The sequence below is a fragment of the Antechinus flavipes genome, chromosome 3, assembly GCF_016432865.1.
Source record: "Antechinus flavipes isolate AdamAnt ecotype Samford, QLD, Australia chromosome 3, AdamAnt_v2, whole genome shotgun sequence".
NCBI classification, from domain to species: domain Eukaryota; kingdom Metazoa; phylum Chordata; class Mammalia; order Dasyuromorphia; family Dasyuridae; genus Antechinus; species Antechinus flavipes.
The window spans coordinates 307,038,497-307,058,777 of NC_067400.1; the positions used below are offsets into that span (position 1 = coordinate 307,038,497).

Here is a 20,281-nt window from a genome sequence, read left to right on the forward strand (position 1 = left end):
TTCTTTTCAGAAACCCAGAGAAGTAAAAGTCATGGCCCTTCAGGGATTCTAAAAGAACTAGGTCAAAACATAGCCTAGGGATAGTTCACCTTGACCCAGATTAGGAGACCCATTGCTATAATAAACTTGAGGGTTCTGGAGGCCTCCTAAATCTAGAGATGGCATAAAACACTCTACATATGAGGTCCTCAGATCACTTGTTTTTGATGTGCCATTGATGGACCATGATTACTTATAGATTTAATAAAGTCATTTGAGCCAACAATGGGTTATCACTTGCTGCCTTTGTTTCACCTTTATGCTTTTTTGTTGTTCAATCATTTTAGTTGTATCTGAATCTTTTTGACCCCTACTTGGGGTTTCCTTAGCAAATATACAAGAATGCTTTGCCATTTCCTTCTCCAACTCATTTTACAGATGAGGAACTGAGGCAAACAGGGTTAAGTGCCTTGCCCAGGGTCATACAGCTAGTAAGTGTCTGAGACCAGATTTGAATTCAGAGAAATGAGTCTTCTTTAGTCCAAATCCAGCACTATTCACTCCACCACCTAGCTGCCCCATCTTTATACTTAGAGAATTGTTTATGTAGTCTTGGGCTAGAGAAAAACTTGGACACTGACGCTGAGTTGAGATTTAAGAGTCACTAGGGCCAATAGCCATACAAAATGATGAAGGAAGAATCATTCCCACTATGGTGTTAGTGCAAAGTATATTGTATAATGTTCATCTGGCTGGTACTTAGTGACACTCATCTGTCCTGGTGGTCAAGGGAGCAAACCTAAAGGGCATCTTCCAACCTGCTTTATTATCTCAGCAGAGTTGGCAAAAGTTGGGTATCAGCAGGTTTTGGCTATGGTATTGGCCATAGAATTAGAATTGAATCCCAAGATAGCTCTTGCTTCCTTGGAGAAATATCAGTAGAATATAAAACCAGAAAAACTGGTTTCAAATATGGCCTCTGTCACTTACCACTTCTGTGACCTTGAACCACATATTTTAACTTCCAAGGGTCTCGGTTTTCTCATTTGTATAATGAGAACGTTTGAATACTTAGTGTCTAGGGTTCTTTGAAAGTCTAAATCTATGGTCTTATTACTCACATAAAATAACTTCTGAGTCTCTGTGTCCAGAATGTGACCATTACTCATGCTATCACTCTCCTACGGGGATCATATGCTCTTAGACAGAAAGGCTTTCCTATTTTTATTACTAGGTGATGAAAATTTCCTCCATGGAGTTAGTCCTGAATATACTGTATAACATTAACCTGACTGAGGCCACTGGCTGAGATTTCAAGAATTAATGGTTCAATATGAATGATATTTTTTTACCCTCTGACCAATTATGCTTCAGATTGCTTTTTGTTTAGCATTTAGTATTAGCCACTTCTTTGAGAATTATTGTTTGTCACTCATATCCTCTCCAGTTATTCAAAAAATAGTTTGAGTATTCTTAGATTTCACTAGAAATGTGGAGCAGTGAATCGTTATGGAATAATTTATGTGATTTTCTGTCTCTTGCCCTCTTAAGAGATCCTAAATCTTCAATTTGACAAACATTTATTAAACACTTACTATGTGCCAAGTTTGAGAATTCAGAAATGAAAAAACAACAACAACATAGTCCTTAGCTTCTAGGATTCTATAAATTAATACAGATTGGGAGGAATTACAATTATGGGGAGGGAATAACAGGCATTTAGGCAAATAGGATAGGATAGAAATCCTTACTTTCAGGGAATTTACAATTTATGACTAGATTACAAGAATATCAGACATATAGATCAATAAATACAGTAGGATAGGAATCCCTAGCTAAAGGGAGTTTACAATATAATGGGGGAGAAGCATAAAAAAACAAGAATTTATTAAGACCTACTGTATATATTAGATTGTATGCTAAATGCTTTATAAACATATTATCTCATTACAAGATTACAAGATTATCTGACATATAGACCAATAAATATGATACAGTGTATAATGTGATAAGGTCAAAGGAGAGAGCTAGACTAAAGGCTTTGAGAAAATTTGAGGAAAGGGAGATCCAGCAAAGAAAGACCATTTGAGTTGTGTCTTGAAAAAAGGGAAATACTTTAATAGGCAGAGATGAGAAGGAGAGTAGTCCATCCCAGAGATAAGAGGAAAGCATGGGCAAAGAAATGGCACTAGAAGAGAGCAAGAGAAGAACAAGGAATAGAAAATAGTCTCATTTGTCTAAAACTTACAGCTTGTGAAGCAGAAAATATCAGACAAGACTGGAAAGGCAGACTGGAGCCGAATTGTAGAGAGCCTTAAATAGCAGGATAAGGAGTTTAAATGGTTTCCAAAAGCAATGGGGAGGCCTGAAGGTTTGAGTATAGAAATCCTGTAATCAGTGTGTCACATTAAGAAGATTACTTGGGCATTTCTGTGAAGGATGGACTTAAGACTTGAACTACTGAAGTTGAGAAGATGCAGTATAATACAAGGATGTCAAGCATCCTGGCAGATGAAATCCTGGAGTGTAGCTAAAGGCTTCTGACTGCTCCCATGGAGTTATGCTCCTCATTGTCCCTGGAAGGACCAAAAGAAATCAATGAAGGTAGAGACTCTTCTCTCCTGCTTTTAGCAGGACAGGATTTTGAGGAAAGCTCTGCGGAACTCTACATTGAAGGTGGTGTAGATCACAGGGTTGAGAGCGCTGTTCACATAACCCAGCCATGTGGTGGCGCTGTAGAGCTCTGGGGGCACATGGCAGGTCTGGCAGTGAGTATTGAGAATATGCGTCAAGAAGAAAGGCAGCCAGCAGACAATGAAAGCCCCTAGATTTCAAATGGAGAAAGTAAAAAAGTTAGAGGTTTCATTTCACACTTTGCCCCAGTATGTATCAAAATGGTATAGGAGAACTAAACTCTTGAAGCTTTTCAACCTTCTGTCCCTCCCCAACTTTTTGGTTCCCAGATGTCTCTTTAATAGTTCTTGATATCTCTTTGAAGCATTATAATCACCATAGATTCAAAGATTTATCATTGTTAAGAGATTTTAGAGACCATCTTCTCCAATCCTCTCATTTTACAAATGAGAGACTGAAATCCAGGAAAGTTAAATCACTTGCTCTACATCACATGGCTAGCAAGCATCAAAGGTGGAATTTGAACCCAAAGAGCAAGGGCTCTTTCTACTAGACTACACTGCTTCCATTATCAAACCAATCAATCAATCAATATACTTATAGACATATAACATAGATACATAAAGTGTTTTCTAAATTTTAGAGAGATATATTCATGTGAGTTATTATCATCTCATCACTTGAACATAACACTTTATTATTTGCAAAGTGCACCTTATTTTGTTTTATCTGGGAGATAGGTTTCAAATATTATCCTCAGTTTATAAAGAAAGACAAGGAAGATGAGATCAATGGTTAAGTGGCTAAGTTAAGAGGTTAAGAGCACATAATTATCATGATTTGAACTCACATTTATTGAGGCCAGATTCAGTGGTTTTTGGCTTGGTAGTGAACAACTGAAGGGACAATGGTTTTCATTAATCCTCAGTAATACCCAGGACCTATATCTTTATGATGCAGAATTTCTACCTTCTGGCAAATGCCATTCCCATGCAACTCACCCAGGACAATAGCCAGCATCTGGGTTGCTTTTTTTTCTCGAAGTGGAACACTACGGGGCTGCTGGGAACTCAGTCTCAGGGAAGTCATCATTCTGCCATTGCTGAGTTTACGAACTTCTAAGCCCAGTTTGGGGGCCATGGTGGGGCTGAGCCCTCCCAGAGTCCTCCCATCTCCTTTTACTTCTCCTTCCTCTTCTGGGTGTCCTGGCTTTGGCAAAGGGGCATCCTGGCAGAAGCTATAGTAGCGTTTCAATTCCAATGCTGCCAGTAGTTTCTCAGATGAATGGACTCTTCCTGGAGAGGTGGACTGAAGATGGGACAAGAGTGAATCTTGACAGCCAGGGGGGTATTCTTTTTCTTCAGTAGGTTCCTGCGAGGAAGGAAAATGAATAAATGATAAAAGTGATAATGAAAATAATAATTCACATTTAATATAGCTCCTTAAGGTTTAGAAAACACTTTATATGCGTTATCTCATTGAGACTTCCCAACAACCTGCAAGGTAGGTGCTATTAGAATCAACATTTTATAAATGAAGAAACTGAGACTTAAAAAGGTAGAATGACTTGTCTGTAGTTATAGCTAGTCAGTATCTGCAGTAGGCTTTGAACTCAAGACTCTTGCCCCCAAGTCCAATTTTTTAACTATTACACATTGTGAGAATAGGGAAGAGGAAATCATTATAATATGAAAATTACTGTGGGAAGAATCTAGGGTCTAGAAAGGACTGGAAAAGAGACCATAGGATTATAAAAAAAATTCGAAGACTCACAACCAAGTTCACAACTGGGAAGAAAAAAAAAATTCATTACTGAGAACTTTCTCTATAGTTAATGTTTCCATCATCTTCCGAAGTGGAAAGACCTGGTGACTATTATAACAAGTCTACAGGCTCTGAATATCTCTGCCTTATATTCTTAGAGAGCTGTTCCTCCTCAATATATGAAATTCCAATCTTTATAGCCCATAAAACCATAAGATGGACATATCCCAAAATTAGAAGAGATTTTAAGGTCACAAACTCAAACATTTTCCTAAAAAAGATTCCCTTCTATGACATTGCTATGAGGGACTGTCCAATGAGAAGTCAAGAGTCTCATTTTACTTTTAAATGATTCTAACTGTTAGTTCTACCTTCTGAAGCCCAAGAAAAACCAGTCAAGTTGCTGGGAGGTGATAAAAAACATAAAGATACAAACAAGGTAGATGATAATAATCCATTAGCAGTTTGAAAGAAAAGGACTGAGGTTCTCATGACCAAAGACTAGGAGAGAATTTTGTAGTGACTTGTATTGATTGTGTAATATTTATATTTCTGTTTCTGTTCACCATTTATGTGCAAAGCATAGTCCCAAATATGAGAGTTTGTTGTGCTTGACTATGCATATATGATAGGTTTCCTACCTACTGGGCTGTTATATTTGTAGAAGGAGGCTTTGATCCCTATTTGGTGGAAAGAATGCTTTGGCAATGCTATATACTCCAATTAGGAATGGAGTTGATGCCAGAGCTTCTCAAGTTCCTTCAGAAGAGATATAAGGATGGGGGATACTTCAGAGAAAGATTTTGGAAGTTGTTTATATGAAGGGGAAATAAATTCCTCAACATGTCCCTGATCTCAATCTTCTCTCTCTAGATGCTTCAGAGAAGGAATTTGCTAAATTCTCATCTCACTCCCATCTTAAGAGCTCATTTACTCCCATATATTTTCTATTCTATTTTATTCTGTATATCTTCTCTGATTTCTGTGTGATGTATGTTTGGATAAAGGGAAGGTTTATTGCCCTTCATCTTTTCTGATGGTTTTTTTGTGTATCCAGTGCTTAAAAGGAACAAACTACAGTTAAGTTGTGTAAGTTGAGGCCAACTTTCCTCTTTCAGAGTAACCAAGGAAATGGCTTTTGTTCTGAATCAAATTTATACTCCCAGATCAGCAATAGTTGAGGTAGATAGAAGTCTAGTCTGACAGTCTTCCTGAAGAGGAATAAATACTCAGTCATGGCCCTTTTCCTACTTCCTTCAAAGAAAAAATTGTAATCTCCCCTACAGAGAGATGGCTGGATTCCAATTTATGCCACCTGTGAATTGCATCTTTACACATTTAGATAACCCATGTGGACTTACATATCTTATATGTTGCAAATCTTATGCGCATTTGTTACAAGGCTAATGAATGAATGTTTTCAAGGAAGGACAGAGTTGGGAGGGAAAAAAGAAATATGGATGAGGTTGTTAAAAAGATAAGGAAAAAGAAAAGAGGATCATTGTAGCATTTTTAAAAAATGCATAGAAGAGAACAGGAAGAAGATTAGAATGGAATCAAAAAAGCAGAACAGTTTGAAAGTCACATATTGAATAGATTACATATTTTAAAAAGAAAAGCAAGCTGTGTATTACAGAAATTCACAGTTTCATGTACAGCCCTCTTTTTAAGCTCTAATGTGTACATGGAAATGCTCATTTGATTTAGTGTTTAAGTTTAGAGTAAAAAACAATAAAAAAAACCCAAAACAAAATTTAGGGCTGTCTTCCTCCTAGGGAGAAAAGTGAAAGGAATCAAGCAATGCCCTTTCACACTCCAGATTATCAAGAATCAATACTAACATTTGTTAGTAAGAACAAATTAAACCCCCCCCCCCAAAAAAAAAATAACAGAATAGGCAAGAAAATAACAGAAAAAAAGATTTAAAGAGGAGGAGGGGAACTCTGATCACTTTTAAGAGTTTAGAGAACAAAAGCATGCCTCACAAAGAGCTTGGATACTTGGAACTAAATAACCAAAAAATAAATTTGAGGTTCTTCCTCAAGAGGAGAGAATGGAATGTTCTGAGAAGGAAACAGGTTTTTCCTCCCCAGAAGTTATAAAAGAATTCCACAAGTGGTGTTAGATGTAAATTAAAAGAGAAGACTTATAATAAAAGAAGAAAAAATAGTAGAGCAGATGATATATGTCAGCTGTTATCATTAGTGGTGGTTGGTGACACTTTGCTGGGAGATACCAAGGCAGCTATTTATTAATCTGAAAACAATGATGGAAAGATTTGTTGTCTGCTTGGAGAATGTCTCCAATAAATCATAAAGTACTTTTCAAGACTTGTCAAAGACCAATTCTGGTGATTCACATGGTAGTGACAGAAAGGACTTTGGAACCATTGTCAAAAATCATAATATTTTGGGAAAGAAACTGAAGATCTCAGGAGAAGAGATTGCATTTTCTTCTTTGCTGTACTTTGAAAGCAAGGGGATACTGAGAATTAAAAAAGATTAGAGAACTAAAAAGATCGTTAGAGAGATGGTATCTGAGAATAGATCGGAATTTCTCCATCATGGAATGACAGGCTTCTGGTTAGGGAAAGAGTATGTCTTTCAGAACCTGGAAAGAAGGGGCAGCTAGGTGGTGCAGTGGATAGAGCACCAGCCCTGAAGTCAGGAGGACCTGAGTTCAAATCTGGTCTCAGACACTGTCTAGCTGTGTGACCCTGGGCAAGTCACTTAACCCAATTGCCTCAGCAAAAAAGAAAAAAAAAAAAAGAACCTGGAAAGAAGGTGTTTGCCTAGGATCTTGTATATTTAATCAAAAGAACTTTAGACTAAAAAAGGAAGAGGGAGGGAAGAAAGTGCCTAGATATATTTGCCAACCTAGAAATTGTATAAGAGTAGCCACAATGTAGGAAGAATAACATTGGAAATACTCTACAATTCTCAAGAGACAAAGTCAATGGAAGGAAATTATAACAAAACCAAATAATTTGTTTACAACTGGACAAGATATGGGCAATGAGTAAAATGAATTTTAGGTCCTAATACTATCAACAAGACTTGTGGGATATTCCATAACTAAAATGTGACTCTGGAAAGGTATGCCTCAGTAAAAAAAAAAAAAAAAAAGAAAGAAACAGGATAGGTAAAAATGTTTTATGTTGTGTTGTGCTGTGTTGTGTGTGTGCGTGTGTGTAGTGTATGTATGTATGTGTGTGTGTATGTATGTGTATGTGTGTGTGTGTGTAGGGAGGAGATAGGGCATCATAAAAAAGAGAAGAAGATATATTTATGTGAGAAAGCTCAGGAACCAGAGGAAGAAATTTTGCTGGAGAACATTTGAGTATTGTTCAATAAAGGCAAAAACAGAAGTAAAATAGTCACTGCAGTATATTACAAATTGCTTGACAAGAAAGAAGAAATAAATGAGGAATTCAGGAAATAAATCCTAGCCCAGAGGTGTACATAGCAGTTATAGGGGACTTAAATAATTTGGAAATATTCTAGAGTTTTTTCCTGCCCAAAGCAGAGCTGGTAATAATTTTTGACCTGTATTGGTGATAATTTCAGTTTTTAAAAAGTCTACTGAAACCTTGAATCTTGGCTCTTTTTTCCATTGTGTAATCTATTCCTCCCAATTTCATGTTATTAGCAAATTTGTTAATCATAACAAATATATCTTCATTCAAGACATTGATAATTTAATAAGTTACCATTTAAAATGTTAACCAAGGGCCAAAGACAGATCATTGGAACATTCCCATGTGCCTTCCTTCCAGCTTGACATTTTCTATCCTTTGCTCCTGGTCATTTAACCAATTTTGAATCTACTTCACCATATTATTAGCTAGCTGGTATAAAAAGATAGCATAAGAGAGTATCAAATATGTTGCTCAAATCTAAGGATCCCATGTCTAAAGTTTTCTCTCCTGATTTCTAAATCCATCAAAGACTATCAAAAAAGGAAATTAGTTTGACCTGACAAGACCTATTTTTGGGGTAGCCATGCTAGTTTTTCATATAAGGTAGGAGCCTAAGTGAGGCGCAATCTAGTTAAATATGTAGATGCTCATTACCTCTTGGTCACTGGGTGATAGCTATAACAATTTATTTACAAAGAAAAATACAAAATGGTCCAGTCTTGTGCAATTTCTTAGTGCTTTATCAGTAATGGGAACAGAATGGGAATAAAGTTTTTGTGTGAGGTGGGGGGTGGGGGTTCTGGACATGCTAAGTATAATACAATTTTTAGATTGCCTAGAAACACTTACTTAATTGTTGGTATTCTGAATGGGAAATCCTTTTACAGTGATCAATGAGTGGAAATTCTACTTGATGAAAAAAATCACATCAATTTTGATATTATCCCTATAAATGAACCTAGAAGACATTAAAAAGTTGGAGTCAAATATGAAGGATCATTCACAAGTTCTTGATGAAAGGGCAAGTGAAGGAACTGGTAGAGTTGGTTTTATTATAAGTCCAAATAGGAAATGATAGAAGAATAGCTAAAAAATAACATGGATTATCACTATTTAAATGGTTCGCCACCACAATAAAGAATCCAAAAGAACCTAGGAATTACTTCAGGCATCAAATATTTGGCCTCTTTTCCAAGGAGAGATATGGCAGCAAATGGTATAAACTATAGTTTATAGTATAGACTTGAAAAATATTTCAATGTTTTATATGATTGCATATGTATAAAATATATCAGATTGTTTACATTCTGAGGGAGCAGGAAAGAGAGGGAAGGAAGGATAGAATTTGAAACTCAAAACTTTAAAAATGTTTAAAATTGCTTAACATAGAATTGAGGAAAAATAAAATATTTTTCATACACACACATTCCAGAGAATTCTGATGAAAAGTTTTATGTAGCTTAGTAAAATAAAAGAAGCGAAAGGAAAAATAAGTTTACTGAGAATTTGAAAAGGGATCTAACCAAGTCAGATAATCTGGAGGGCATTTGATGATAAAAATGGAGAAAAGGCAAGGATGGGCAAGTTTAAATATCTATGAAGAATTCTATAGCAAGCTTTATCATCAATGAACAGATATAGCTACTTTTCCATTTCTTTAACATTTCTAAGCTACACATCTATATATAAAGGGAACAGGCAGATTATTCCAAATGACATTTAATTATAAACTACATCTTTATGATCATAGAACAGGCTAAAATATTGAAAAAGTATGATGTAGCAATGCTTATTTTTTTAACTATAAAATATGGTTTGGTGGACCAAAATATTTCCTTAAAGGCTGGCCTTTAACAAAATGTTTCCCAAACACATCAAAATCATATGCAATTCTTGGTAAGATGGAATAGAGAGTGCCCTGATTATCATAGGAAGGATAAAACAGGAAGTATTTACTATTATCATAGAGGATATTCAAAGCAGAGTCCAAGTGAAAGAGAAATTCTATATAGATAGTGAAGTTCTCTATATATTCCTATTTGAGGATGACATTTTATGATTGAATTAAGGATTAGAAAATTTTGGAGCCTCTTAAATGAGATCTATGAGCTCTCAAATGAATTTTGTCTAATTATCCACACTGGAAAAGCTCAGGGGATGAAGAATAACTATTATCCCAATTTTGACAAATAGTTGGCTAATACTAGTCCATCAGCATATATAACTTGTATGTATACTCTATATTGAAAATGAACTGAATTTATAACTGAATGGGAGAGGGAGAGTAGGCTGAATTGCTTTTGGGTGCTTTTAATGATCCTGAGGTTTTTCCTAAAACAAAGGCCCATGTTTTTAGTGTCAATGTTTTCCCAATGAGGCTGTATGATTATGCATCATGGAATATCATAGTCTGTTGATGAATTAAAGTTGTGAGCCATCTAAAGGGTAATGAAGAGGCTCATGATAGGTATGAATAGGTTGCAACATATTATAATGAAGAACTATGAAGGAAAAATGACATGTAGAATGTTATCAGAGAAAAGACCAATCACAAAGCAAGAGCAAGAGATAATCGAGAGAAAGCCCAGGCATTCTTTTGGAATTTACACAATGTCAGGAGATCTGAAAGAAAGCCACAGCAAGTTAGATAGAATCTCGGTGGAGTATATCCTGCTATGGCAGAAGATAGACAAAATGCTCATAGAATGAGATGATGGGAGTGAGTTCCATAGTACTCTTAGATGTTATGGGTATTTTTGAGATGGTTCTCTGGATTTTCTTTTTTATGTTTAAGGGTGACATTTCTAACTAATACATTTTGGAGAAGAGGAAGAATTCCTTTTGACTTCTTCCTTCCCTCCTTAATGTTTGAATAAGAAAAATGCTTCCATTATCTCCCTGAAACTATATATGATTTGACAGGTCTTTCTGGGATTAGGGTTCCAAAATCATTTCAACTGTGCCAACTGGGGAATAAAATTCTAATCATCATGCTAAAGGCCTAAGCACAATGGCATTATATCTGCCAGATTTCAACCTGTCTTTCAATCTTTTTCTCTTTTGTAAGAGAGATAGTGCTTGACAAGCACAAAATATAAATTTAGGATGACTCACTAAGAATACAAAGTAACCCAAGAGATCCCCCTTCCTCTAGGATCTTTCTTACCTGACTCCTTCAGCCATCTCTGTTGTCTCTTATCATAATCTCTAAAACTGGCATCAGGAAATGTCACAGCCACAGTCCTTCACACATAAAGTATGGCATAACTGAGTTTTCAATGTAGTTATTGGAACCAGCCTTGATCCTCAAGATAATCCTGCTAGTATCACCATTTTTTCCCTCTCCTTCTCAATTCCAATTGATGTGGTTTAGGAGTTCCTGAGTTATCTGCTTTGGATAGCTTTTACCTTTGACAAGTCTAGTTGCTGCTCAGATCTTTGTGAAAAGCAATTAATTAACTAGACACAGACATGACACAGATGCAAAGGTTCAGCCTTTCACCATTGCTGAAATTAGAAAACTCCTTTTATAATGAGCTCTTAGCTTTGGTAGTTGGAGGAGACAGAAAACTCTTCCTTCTCTTGGAGCCCAATCCCATTAGAGCACTTCAGGTTTCAATGGCAGTGCTATATTTCTTTGAGAGAGTGAGGTTCTGGGTAGCCTGTAAGAAAGTTTTATGCTGTTCTCTGGTTCAGTGAATAAATAGAATACTTCAGTCACAAAGCTGCAAATTTGTCTTCTCTTTCAAAATTAATTAGCTTTAAATTGGACCTGAAAAGAACACTCCCTTTCTCATTCCTCTGAATTTCTGTTCTACTCAGACAATCTTGGTTTCTCGTTCCATTTTTTAAAAAATTTATTTTTAACCCATTTAATTTAAATTTAACATTTATGGTTGACCTTAGTCTCATAACTCCATTCTGACTATTCTGACTCAGATCTTCACATTCAAACTCCTGTCTAAGAAAAATTCAAGTATTATAATTTGATATTGCCTACTACAATGCAAAAAAAATCAGAAAGGATCTCAGATCTGATATAAATTATGTGCATGTCTATGTTTGCAAGTGCATGTGTAGGAGAGGGAGTATAGTTACCCTAGTATAAATATGTGGAATGACTATTAATACAAATCATATTCCTAGAGGAAGTATTTCAAAGTTTTTACAATAGAAAAAGAGTTATTGTCTTTCTTTTCACTATTATCCTAGACAAATATCTATAGACAGCTGGTGTCATAGTAGATGGGGTCCTGGGCCTGAAATAGTAGATAGAGTGCTGGAGTTCAATTCAACCTGAATTCAAATCCAACTGGGTGATCCTGGGCAACTTATTTAACTTTTGTTTGCCTCAGTTTCCTCAACCATAAAATGGGGAAATAACAACACTTACCTCCCATGTTTGTGGTGAAGATCAAATGATAACATTTTCAAAAAGCTAAGAGCACAATTGCTGGCACTATATAAATGCTACACAAATGTTTATTTCCTTCCTTTCCTTCCCTTCCTTCCCCTTTGGCAAGCATACATCTCCTTGTTTTATGTACTGTCTGAAATTAGTTATCAGAGGGTAGTCAAACAAATTTGTCTTTGTTGTTTCATCATTCAATGACTGATTTCAAGGGAACATCTTTTTCTTATTTTCAAAGAATGGCCTACTTACTGTTTTCCCTCCGGTTTCTGATGAAGAAAATCTGGACCTTATTGAGAAATGCCGAATTGCATGCCGCCGCAGAAAGATAGACTAGAGAAAGAAGAGAAATTCAGATATAAAATAAGTTCCTTTCATTGTACATCATGAGAATGATATAGAGTTAACTTGAATAGGGTAAAGGCTCAGTTACATTGGAAAAATTCTTAGTCGTCTGTCATTTAAAAAAATACATCATTTGAACTGAATCCAAGGCCTTCAATTTATCACCTTTTCCACTTTTGTTAAAAGGAACAATTCTCATTTTACCTGCACATTCTGGGGTCAACCACATCTCTGTAGACCTCAGTCTTCTTAAACTTAAACTAACAGACTCTAAAGACTTAACATCCTTCTTTTGGGGAGAGACTCAGCATAAGAAACTCATTATATGTTTAGAGAGTCACCCTATTCTTCCAGGAAGGAACCTTTTTTGAAGTCCCTGAAGCACACCCTTATCTAGGAGGCACATATTGCAAAACCCTCAGAGCAACCCCTTTCCACTAATGGAACTTGATTTTTCTTTTCCCCTGTTCCCCTGCCAAGGTCCTGTCTCGAAGAGCTCTCCAACTTCAGAAAATATGAATTTAAAGACCATACAATTTCCCTTCTTTTTCCTTTCCTAGATCAGTTGGGAGTATATCCCTGAATGTCTCTAATCCCTTTCCTCATCCCTACCCATTCTTTGTTTTATTCTATCTAATATGAGGAGGTACAGGGATAGGATGGGAGGGGAGGATGTAAGAAGAGTCTATTAGTTTAGTTTTTTTAATTATTATTATTTTGAGCCAATGAAGGGGACTGAGCTTGGAAATAACTTCTTAGTCATTTTCTGAGGAATCCCTCTGGCATTTGTATTGTTATTAGCAATAAAAAAAAAAAAGAAATTTTTTGACATATTTTGATACAACAGGCACAGACTAACAAATATCTAAATGAATCTCTTTACAAATTCTATCTTTTTTTTAATCAGCAGAATAGAACCCAATGAATTAATAAATAACAAACAAGCAACAAAAACAAATTTCTGCTGCATCTCTTTTTGTCCATCGTTCTGGTATATTCTTTTATCCCCTTCCTTCTCTTCCTTGTCTGTTCTCTTCTCTCTTTCATTTTATGATGGTGTGGGAGAGAAGAGGTATTAGACTGCCTACCAAAGTAAAGGTCTATAGAACTGTTGTGCTGACCTTATTGTTGTATGCTTATGAAATCTGGACAGTTTACTAGCACTGCTTGTAAATGCTAGGAAATAGAATTGCTTCCATCTAAATTATCTTAGGAAGATTCTGAAAGTCATCTGCTAAGATAAAATACCATACACTGAGGTCCTTTGTCAAGCTAAACTGCCAAGCATTCAAACTCTGTACCAAAGAACACTAATATGATGGATTGATCATGCTGTTCAAATGCCAAGCTATGTATCTTTGCCCAAAAATCTATCTTATGGGGAATTTTCACAAGGCAAGCACTCACCCAGAGGTCAGAAGAAGCATTATAAGGACACTCTTAAGGACTCTGTGAAGAGCTTTGGAATGGATTGTGAGAAATGGGAGATGCTGGCACAGGATAGCTCACACCATGCTCACATCAAAGAAGGCTCTTTGCTCCATGAGCAAGAAATAGCTCAAAAAAAAAGGGGGAACATGCAAATTTAGAGACATCACTCTAATGTTCACATGGATTATTTTTACTAGAGCCATCTGAGTTCATATTAATCTGATTAGCCACAGTCAGATAAACTGTATCTTGATCCTAACATAAAGATATCACTTCAGTACTCTTTGAGAACAAAGGAAAACATATGTACCTATTCAATTCAATATTCATATATATATATATATATATATATATATGTACACACATATATATATATTCAATGTATATACAATTCTAGTTCTATAGATATTATTTATTGCCTCTGCACATAGGTCCTTCCACATTTTCTTGCAGTACTTTAACTGATTTGGAGCTCATGGGGAGAATATTAAATTGTACTCACATTTTTGACATTGTAGATACATATTTTATACACATTTCTACATGTTTCACTTCATACACTAGATAAATGCCTTACTTGTCTTACCCTTGTTATGATTTCCTTATAAGCTTCTATGTATGTATATGTATATGTAATACATATGTATGTATGTATCTATAGAGCTCTCCCTATAGATGCCTATCTATATTTATTACCTTTTATGACACTGCAAGTTTCCATTATATTATCATACCATAATTTATTCATCTAGTTGCCAATTGTTGAACATATAGGCTGTTTCTATTTTTTTCCATTACAAATAAAACAGCTATAAATATTCTGTATGGACATATCCTTTTTTTCTTTTTAGGATGGTTTTGAAAAAAAGAATTCTAACAATGGAAACATTGGACAGAAGGTATGAGTAGCTTGGTTACTCTTAATCAATATTGCCATGTTGTTAACCACAATGTTTATACTAGTCTAAAGTTCAATCAAAAATGTATTCCACAGTTTTGATAACATTTGGTTTTATTATTCTTTACTATTGTTATCATTCTAGTGGATGTAAGGTTGTCATTGTTTTGATTTGTAATTTTTTGATGATTAGTGAATTTTCATTATGTTTTCATTAAAATTATTAGGAATTTGTATTTCTTCCTTAAAAGCATTGTCTGTGATATTTGAGCATAGTTCCACTGGGAAGGAAGGAAACAAGCATTTATTAAGTGTACCAGGCACTGTGATAATTGCTTTACAAATATCTCATTTGATTTTCACAACCTTGGGAGATAGATGCTATTATTATCCCCATTTTACAGCTGAGGATAAGTAGACAGATTAAGTGATTTATCAAGAGATTATCCAGGTAAATAGCTGGTACAGTGGGATGGAGTGCTGGACCTGGAGACAAGAAAACTCATCTTCCTCAGTTCAAATCTGGCCTGAAACACTTACTAGCTATATGACCTCGGCCAAGTGACTTAACCCTGTTTGCCTCAGTTTTCCCATCTGTAAAATAAGCTGGAGAAGGAAATTAGCAAACCATTTCAATGTCTTTGCCAAGAAAACCCAAAATGGAATCACAAAGAATTGAACATGGCAATGAGGTTTCCTCTTATCAATTTTTCTGAAAAGTCACCAGGTATATGCACATTTAAGACAGATATATTCTCATTTTGTATAAAATATTAATACCTTTATTTCTTTTAATGATGTTGATATGATTTAGATTTTATTTGATAATCTTAGTTCTCCTCCTGATTTTTATGCTAAAACAGCACTTATCATAGTTTTAGTCTATTCTTTCATGTAGAATCAATTTAAATATTTCTGCATTATTTCCAAAAAAACACAAATTATTAGATTATGCTTTTAAATCAATATGTAATTCTTATAATTTCATTGGAGCACTTAGTCCACTCATATTTAGTGTTGAAGTTTTTAGAATGACTAAAGAAAACAAACATTGAATAGGATATATAAGTTTTCTTAGACTTATTATTCTAAGTATTAATCCAAACTTTATAGGACTATTATAAACAAAGTTTCTCTTTTTATATTAATAAAAATAGATTACCTCATCTTAAATTTCCACTTTATTAAAAAAGAAAAGAAAGATTTGGAATTATTTCCTTCTTTGCCTTTTTTTTGTTGTTGTTAATTTTTTCCTCTTCCATTTTCCCCCTTTTCCCCCCCGCCTCTAACAACTATATTCTGGAATTGATTTAACCAATAAGATTGTCTTAGTACTCTTGTACTTTGTCAGCAACTGTACATTGTCATTATTATATCATTATATCATTAAATAACTGTCATTATTTATTGAGAACTGTGAGTTATCTTAAATACTTAATTTTCTTTTGGCTGCTAACCTTTATTAAAATATATACCTTTCTGTAAACTTTTCAAGATCTGTTTTCTTCTTAAATATCCATTTCCTCTATTCCTAGAAAAGGCTGAGCTAAGTTTGGGTTCTTAATCTTTAGAATTTTGTTTTCTAATTTTTGCAACTTCCCTGATCTTCTTGTTTCTAAGTACTGTTTCTTGGTAAGCAATTTGGCCATTTGTATTAATATTAATATTTGTAATTTGTAGCATTTTCACACAGATCCAGCTTCTCTTCCCCTCTTTTCATTATGGAGTTTAAGTATGATGTATCTCTGTGTTAAAGTTGAGCTTCTTTTTGTCAATATCCTGACTATAGCAATGTTAAAGGGATGATGGGTAAAGAGCGATAGTTGTTAAAAGAGTAGTGATGAGGGTTGTAGAACTCCTCTTTTTTGTTCCTTATATTACTACTAATTTGTTGCCCACATGTTTTCCCCAGTGTAAATATTCCTCTACTCTAGAAAATAACATCATAGGATCTACAGCTTCCGTTTTCTTGTTAACTTTAGCCACCTTGACAGAAATGACAGTTTTGGAAAAATACTTTCCATGTTAGATCAACCTCTATTTCTTCTTTAGGCATACTCCCTTTCCCCCATAAATTTCTTTCTCTCAATTGTATTGCCAGTAAGTTTAACTTTGTCTAGCATTTGTTCGTGATTACCACAATTAAAAACACACACACACACACACACACACACACACAAACATTTATAGAACAGCTATGTGGTGAAGTTGGTGAAGTACTGAGTCTGGAGTCAAGAAGAATAACATTGCTGAGTTCAAATACGGCTTCAGATATTTACTAACACATTTTTGTGTGAGCCTGGGCAACTCATTTAACCATAATTGCCTTAATTCCTCATCTGCAAAATGGAGAAGGAAATGGCAAACCATTCTAATATCTTTGCCAAGAAAACTCCAAATTAGATCACAAGGAGTCTCAACAGTAACAATAAACATTTAAAACAAAGAAAAATAGACAGTAACTTTCCTTCCCATCCTCCCCAAACAGCTTCTCTCTCTGTCTCTCTCTGTCTCTCTCTCTGATTCTGTCTGTCTGATTGTCTGACTGTCTGACTCTGTGTGTGTGTGTGTGTGTGTCTTCCCTCCCTCTGTCTGTCTTTCTATCTTTACACACACACACACACACACACACACACACACACACTTACATGCACACACTCACATGCTTACAGGCACATGCATGTACACATATAACAAGAGGAAAAGACTTCAGATTCCTGTGAAGGATTTGAAGGAGAGAAAGGGAATACTGGAAAACTACTTTGGGACCTACATTCTAGAGGTTTCAGCAACCCAGCCTTTCTCCCTAAACATCTCAATCCTAATGGCCCCTTATTTGCAATGATTTCTTTTGCTTTTTCTTCATACTTTTTGTTCCATTTGCCTTTTGTTGGTGTCATTTTTTTTTTTTTTTGCTTGTTCCATCAGGATCTGGGTTCCTTTCTGAGTCTCCTAGACAAAGTAAACTGACTTTTAAAGGTCACACTAGTGTCTGATCTATCATTCTTTATCCTGTTGTATTTTTTTCTTTCTGAGTCATTCAAGAGACTAATTGGAACTTTATAAAACAATAAACCTATTGTGGCCAAATTTTTTATGGGTTAGTTAAACAAAGGAGTTCTTAACATAACCTCCAAGAATTTGACTTAAACAAACTTTTTTTTTATAACTGTATATCATATAATTAGTTATCTATATTGTATATCATAAAATTATATATTATCTATTGTATATTTACTATGTGTCACATAACTGGTTATAAATTCTATGTGATTTATTTTTTATATATTTAAAAATATTCTTCTGAGATGGGGTGTATAGACTTCACCAGATTATTGAAGGGGTTCATGACACAGAAGAGGTTAAGAACCTCTGTCTTAACACCCCTCTATCCTCACTTCTCTCTTATTAGGTGGTAGGCTTTCAAGCACCACTTCCTTACATGCATTTTATAAATTGTTTTGGCTGTTTTTTGGGAAATTTTCTTTGACAGTTTCTTGAAATATAGTGTTCATATTTTCCTAAATTCTTTAAAACTCTATGAGATGGTAGTAACCTTGAGTTATGGTTTGTCCTTTGTTCTCGGAGAAAACCAATGACATCATCTTGACTTGTGTGTGAACTGGATTTGAGTGAGGTAGAGTTGTGCAAAGTCTCCAACCTCACTGTCTTCTAAAGAGTCATCAAAGGAGAATGGCAAGACAAGAGTCAAGATGGTTGGCAATGACCTGGGCCTGCCTAAATTAAGGCCTTTTTTCAAGATTATATTGTATCTACTGGGCTTATATTCCAAAGAGATCTTAAAGAAGGGAAAGGGACCTGTATGTACAAGAATGTTTGTGGCAGCCCTCTTTGTAGTGACCAGAAACTGGAAACTGAGTGGCTGCCCGTCAGTTGGAGAATGGCTGAATAAATTGTGGTATATGAATATTAGGGAATATTATTCTTCTATAAGAAATGGCCAGCAGGATGAATATAGAGAGGACTGGCGAGACTTACACGAACTGATGCTGACTGAAGTGAGCAGGACCAGGAGATCATTATATACTTCAACAACAATACTATATGATGATCAATTCTGATGGACATGGCCCTCTTCAGCAATGAGATGAACCAAATCAGTATTTGGTTCTGCTAATGGAGCAGTAATGAACTGAACCAGCTACACCCAGCGAAAGAACTCTGGGAGATGACTGTGAACCATTACATAGAATTCCCAATCTCTGTATTTTTGTCCGCCTGCATTTTTGATTTCCTTCACAGGCTAATTGTACAATATTTCAGAGTCCGATTCTTTTTGTACAGTAAATAATGGTTTGGACATGTATGCTTATTTTGTATTTAATTTATGCTTTAATATATTTAACATGTATTGGTCATCCTGCCATCTAGGGGAGGGGGTGAGGAAAAGGAGGGGAAAAATTGGAACAAAAGGTTTGGCAATTGTCAATGCTGTAAAATTACCCATGCATATAACTTGTAAATAAAAAGCTATTAAAAATTTAAAAAAAGATTATATTGTATCTTCTAGGCCTATAACTTTGATTTGTGTTCTTCAATAATTTTGATAATTCAGGTTTTTTTAAGCCAATATTTCCAACTGCTTTATATTTATGGACTGTGCTTTCTGTTATAGTAAATAAAATCTATACCCAAATCTACAGATTTGGGGAAAGTTTTCTACTATCATTTCCATATTGGCCATGATTTTCTTCATAATTTCTTCTCATGTTTATTTATTTGTGGGGAGTTTTTTGTATTTGAACATTTCAATTTGCCTCTTGTAATCTTTTTTCAAAAACTTTTCCAAAAAGCTCTTCTTTTTACTTAATTGTTTTATTTTCTTGTATTTCTAGTTATAGTCTAATTTCTTTAAATAAGCTTTTTATCCCATTACTGGTATTTTAATCATTATTCTTTTCCATCTTTATCCATTTCTATTTTTTTTTATGTATCTTTATTGTTTATTTATCTTTATCCATTTCTATTCAGTCACTTTGGTCATTCAGCAACATTTTAGTATTATACACTAATTTTTTTTCTCATCCTAAATTTTTCTTGGTTTATATTTTCTTGTGTATGTTCATTCTTAGGTATTTTCTTTTCTTTGGTGCATATATCAATTGTGTTTTGTATGGCATATATGAGAAGCTTACCTCCTTTCATTCATCTTTTTCCAATATCTTGAATGTCTCCATTCTTTCTTCCTAGTTTTCCTTATCTTCATGAGTAATTAATTACTGCCAGTAGAAGGTCTTCAACTAGGAAGTATCACTTATCGCACTTCATTAGCATATCTAGCTTCCCTTTTTCCATATCTAGCTTCCCTTTTCCCCCTACCCCCCTTTAAACTTTAGTACCATTCCATTTAGGTTTATTCTCTTCAAATGCCTTTCTCTGG

The 20,281-nt window shown here is 34.9% G+C and overlaps 1 protein-coding gene across 1 annotated transcript in view; it reads right to left on the reverse strand.

The window, feature by feature from the left end:
• Window positions 1–1,542: 1,542 nt before the first annotated feature.
• The window catches only part of DRD3 (dopamine receptor D3), a 70,549-nt gene continuing 51,810 nt past the window's right edge, over window positions 1,543–20,281 (reverse strand). The window contains exons 6-8 of the mRNA XM_051985321.1: window positions 12,459–12,539; window positions 3,615–3,984; window positions 1,543–2,803 (exon numbers count right to left, since the gene is read on the reverse strand). Coding sequence (XP_051841281.1) covers window positions 2,607–2,803; window positions 3,615–3,984; window positions 12,459–12,539 — 648 coding nt within the window. The 3' untranslated portion in view covers window positions 1,543–2,606. The remainder of the gene's footprint in view (window positions 2,804–3,614; window positions 3,985–12,458; window positions 12,540–20,281) is intronic.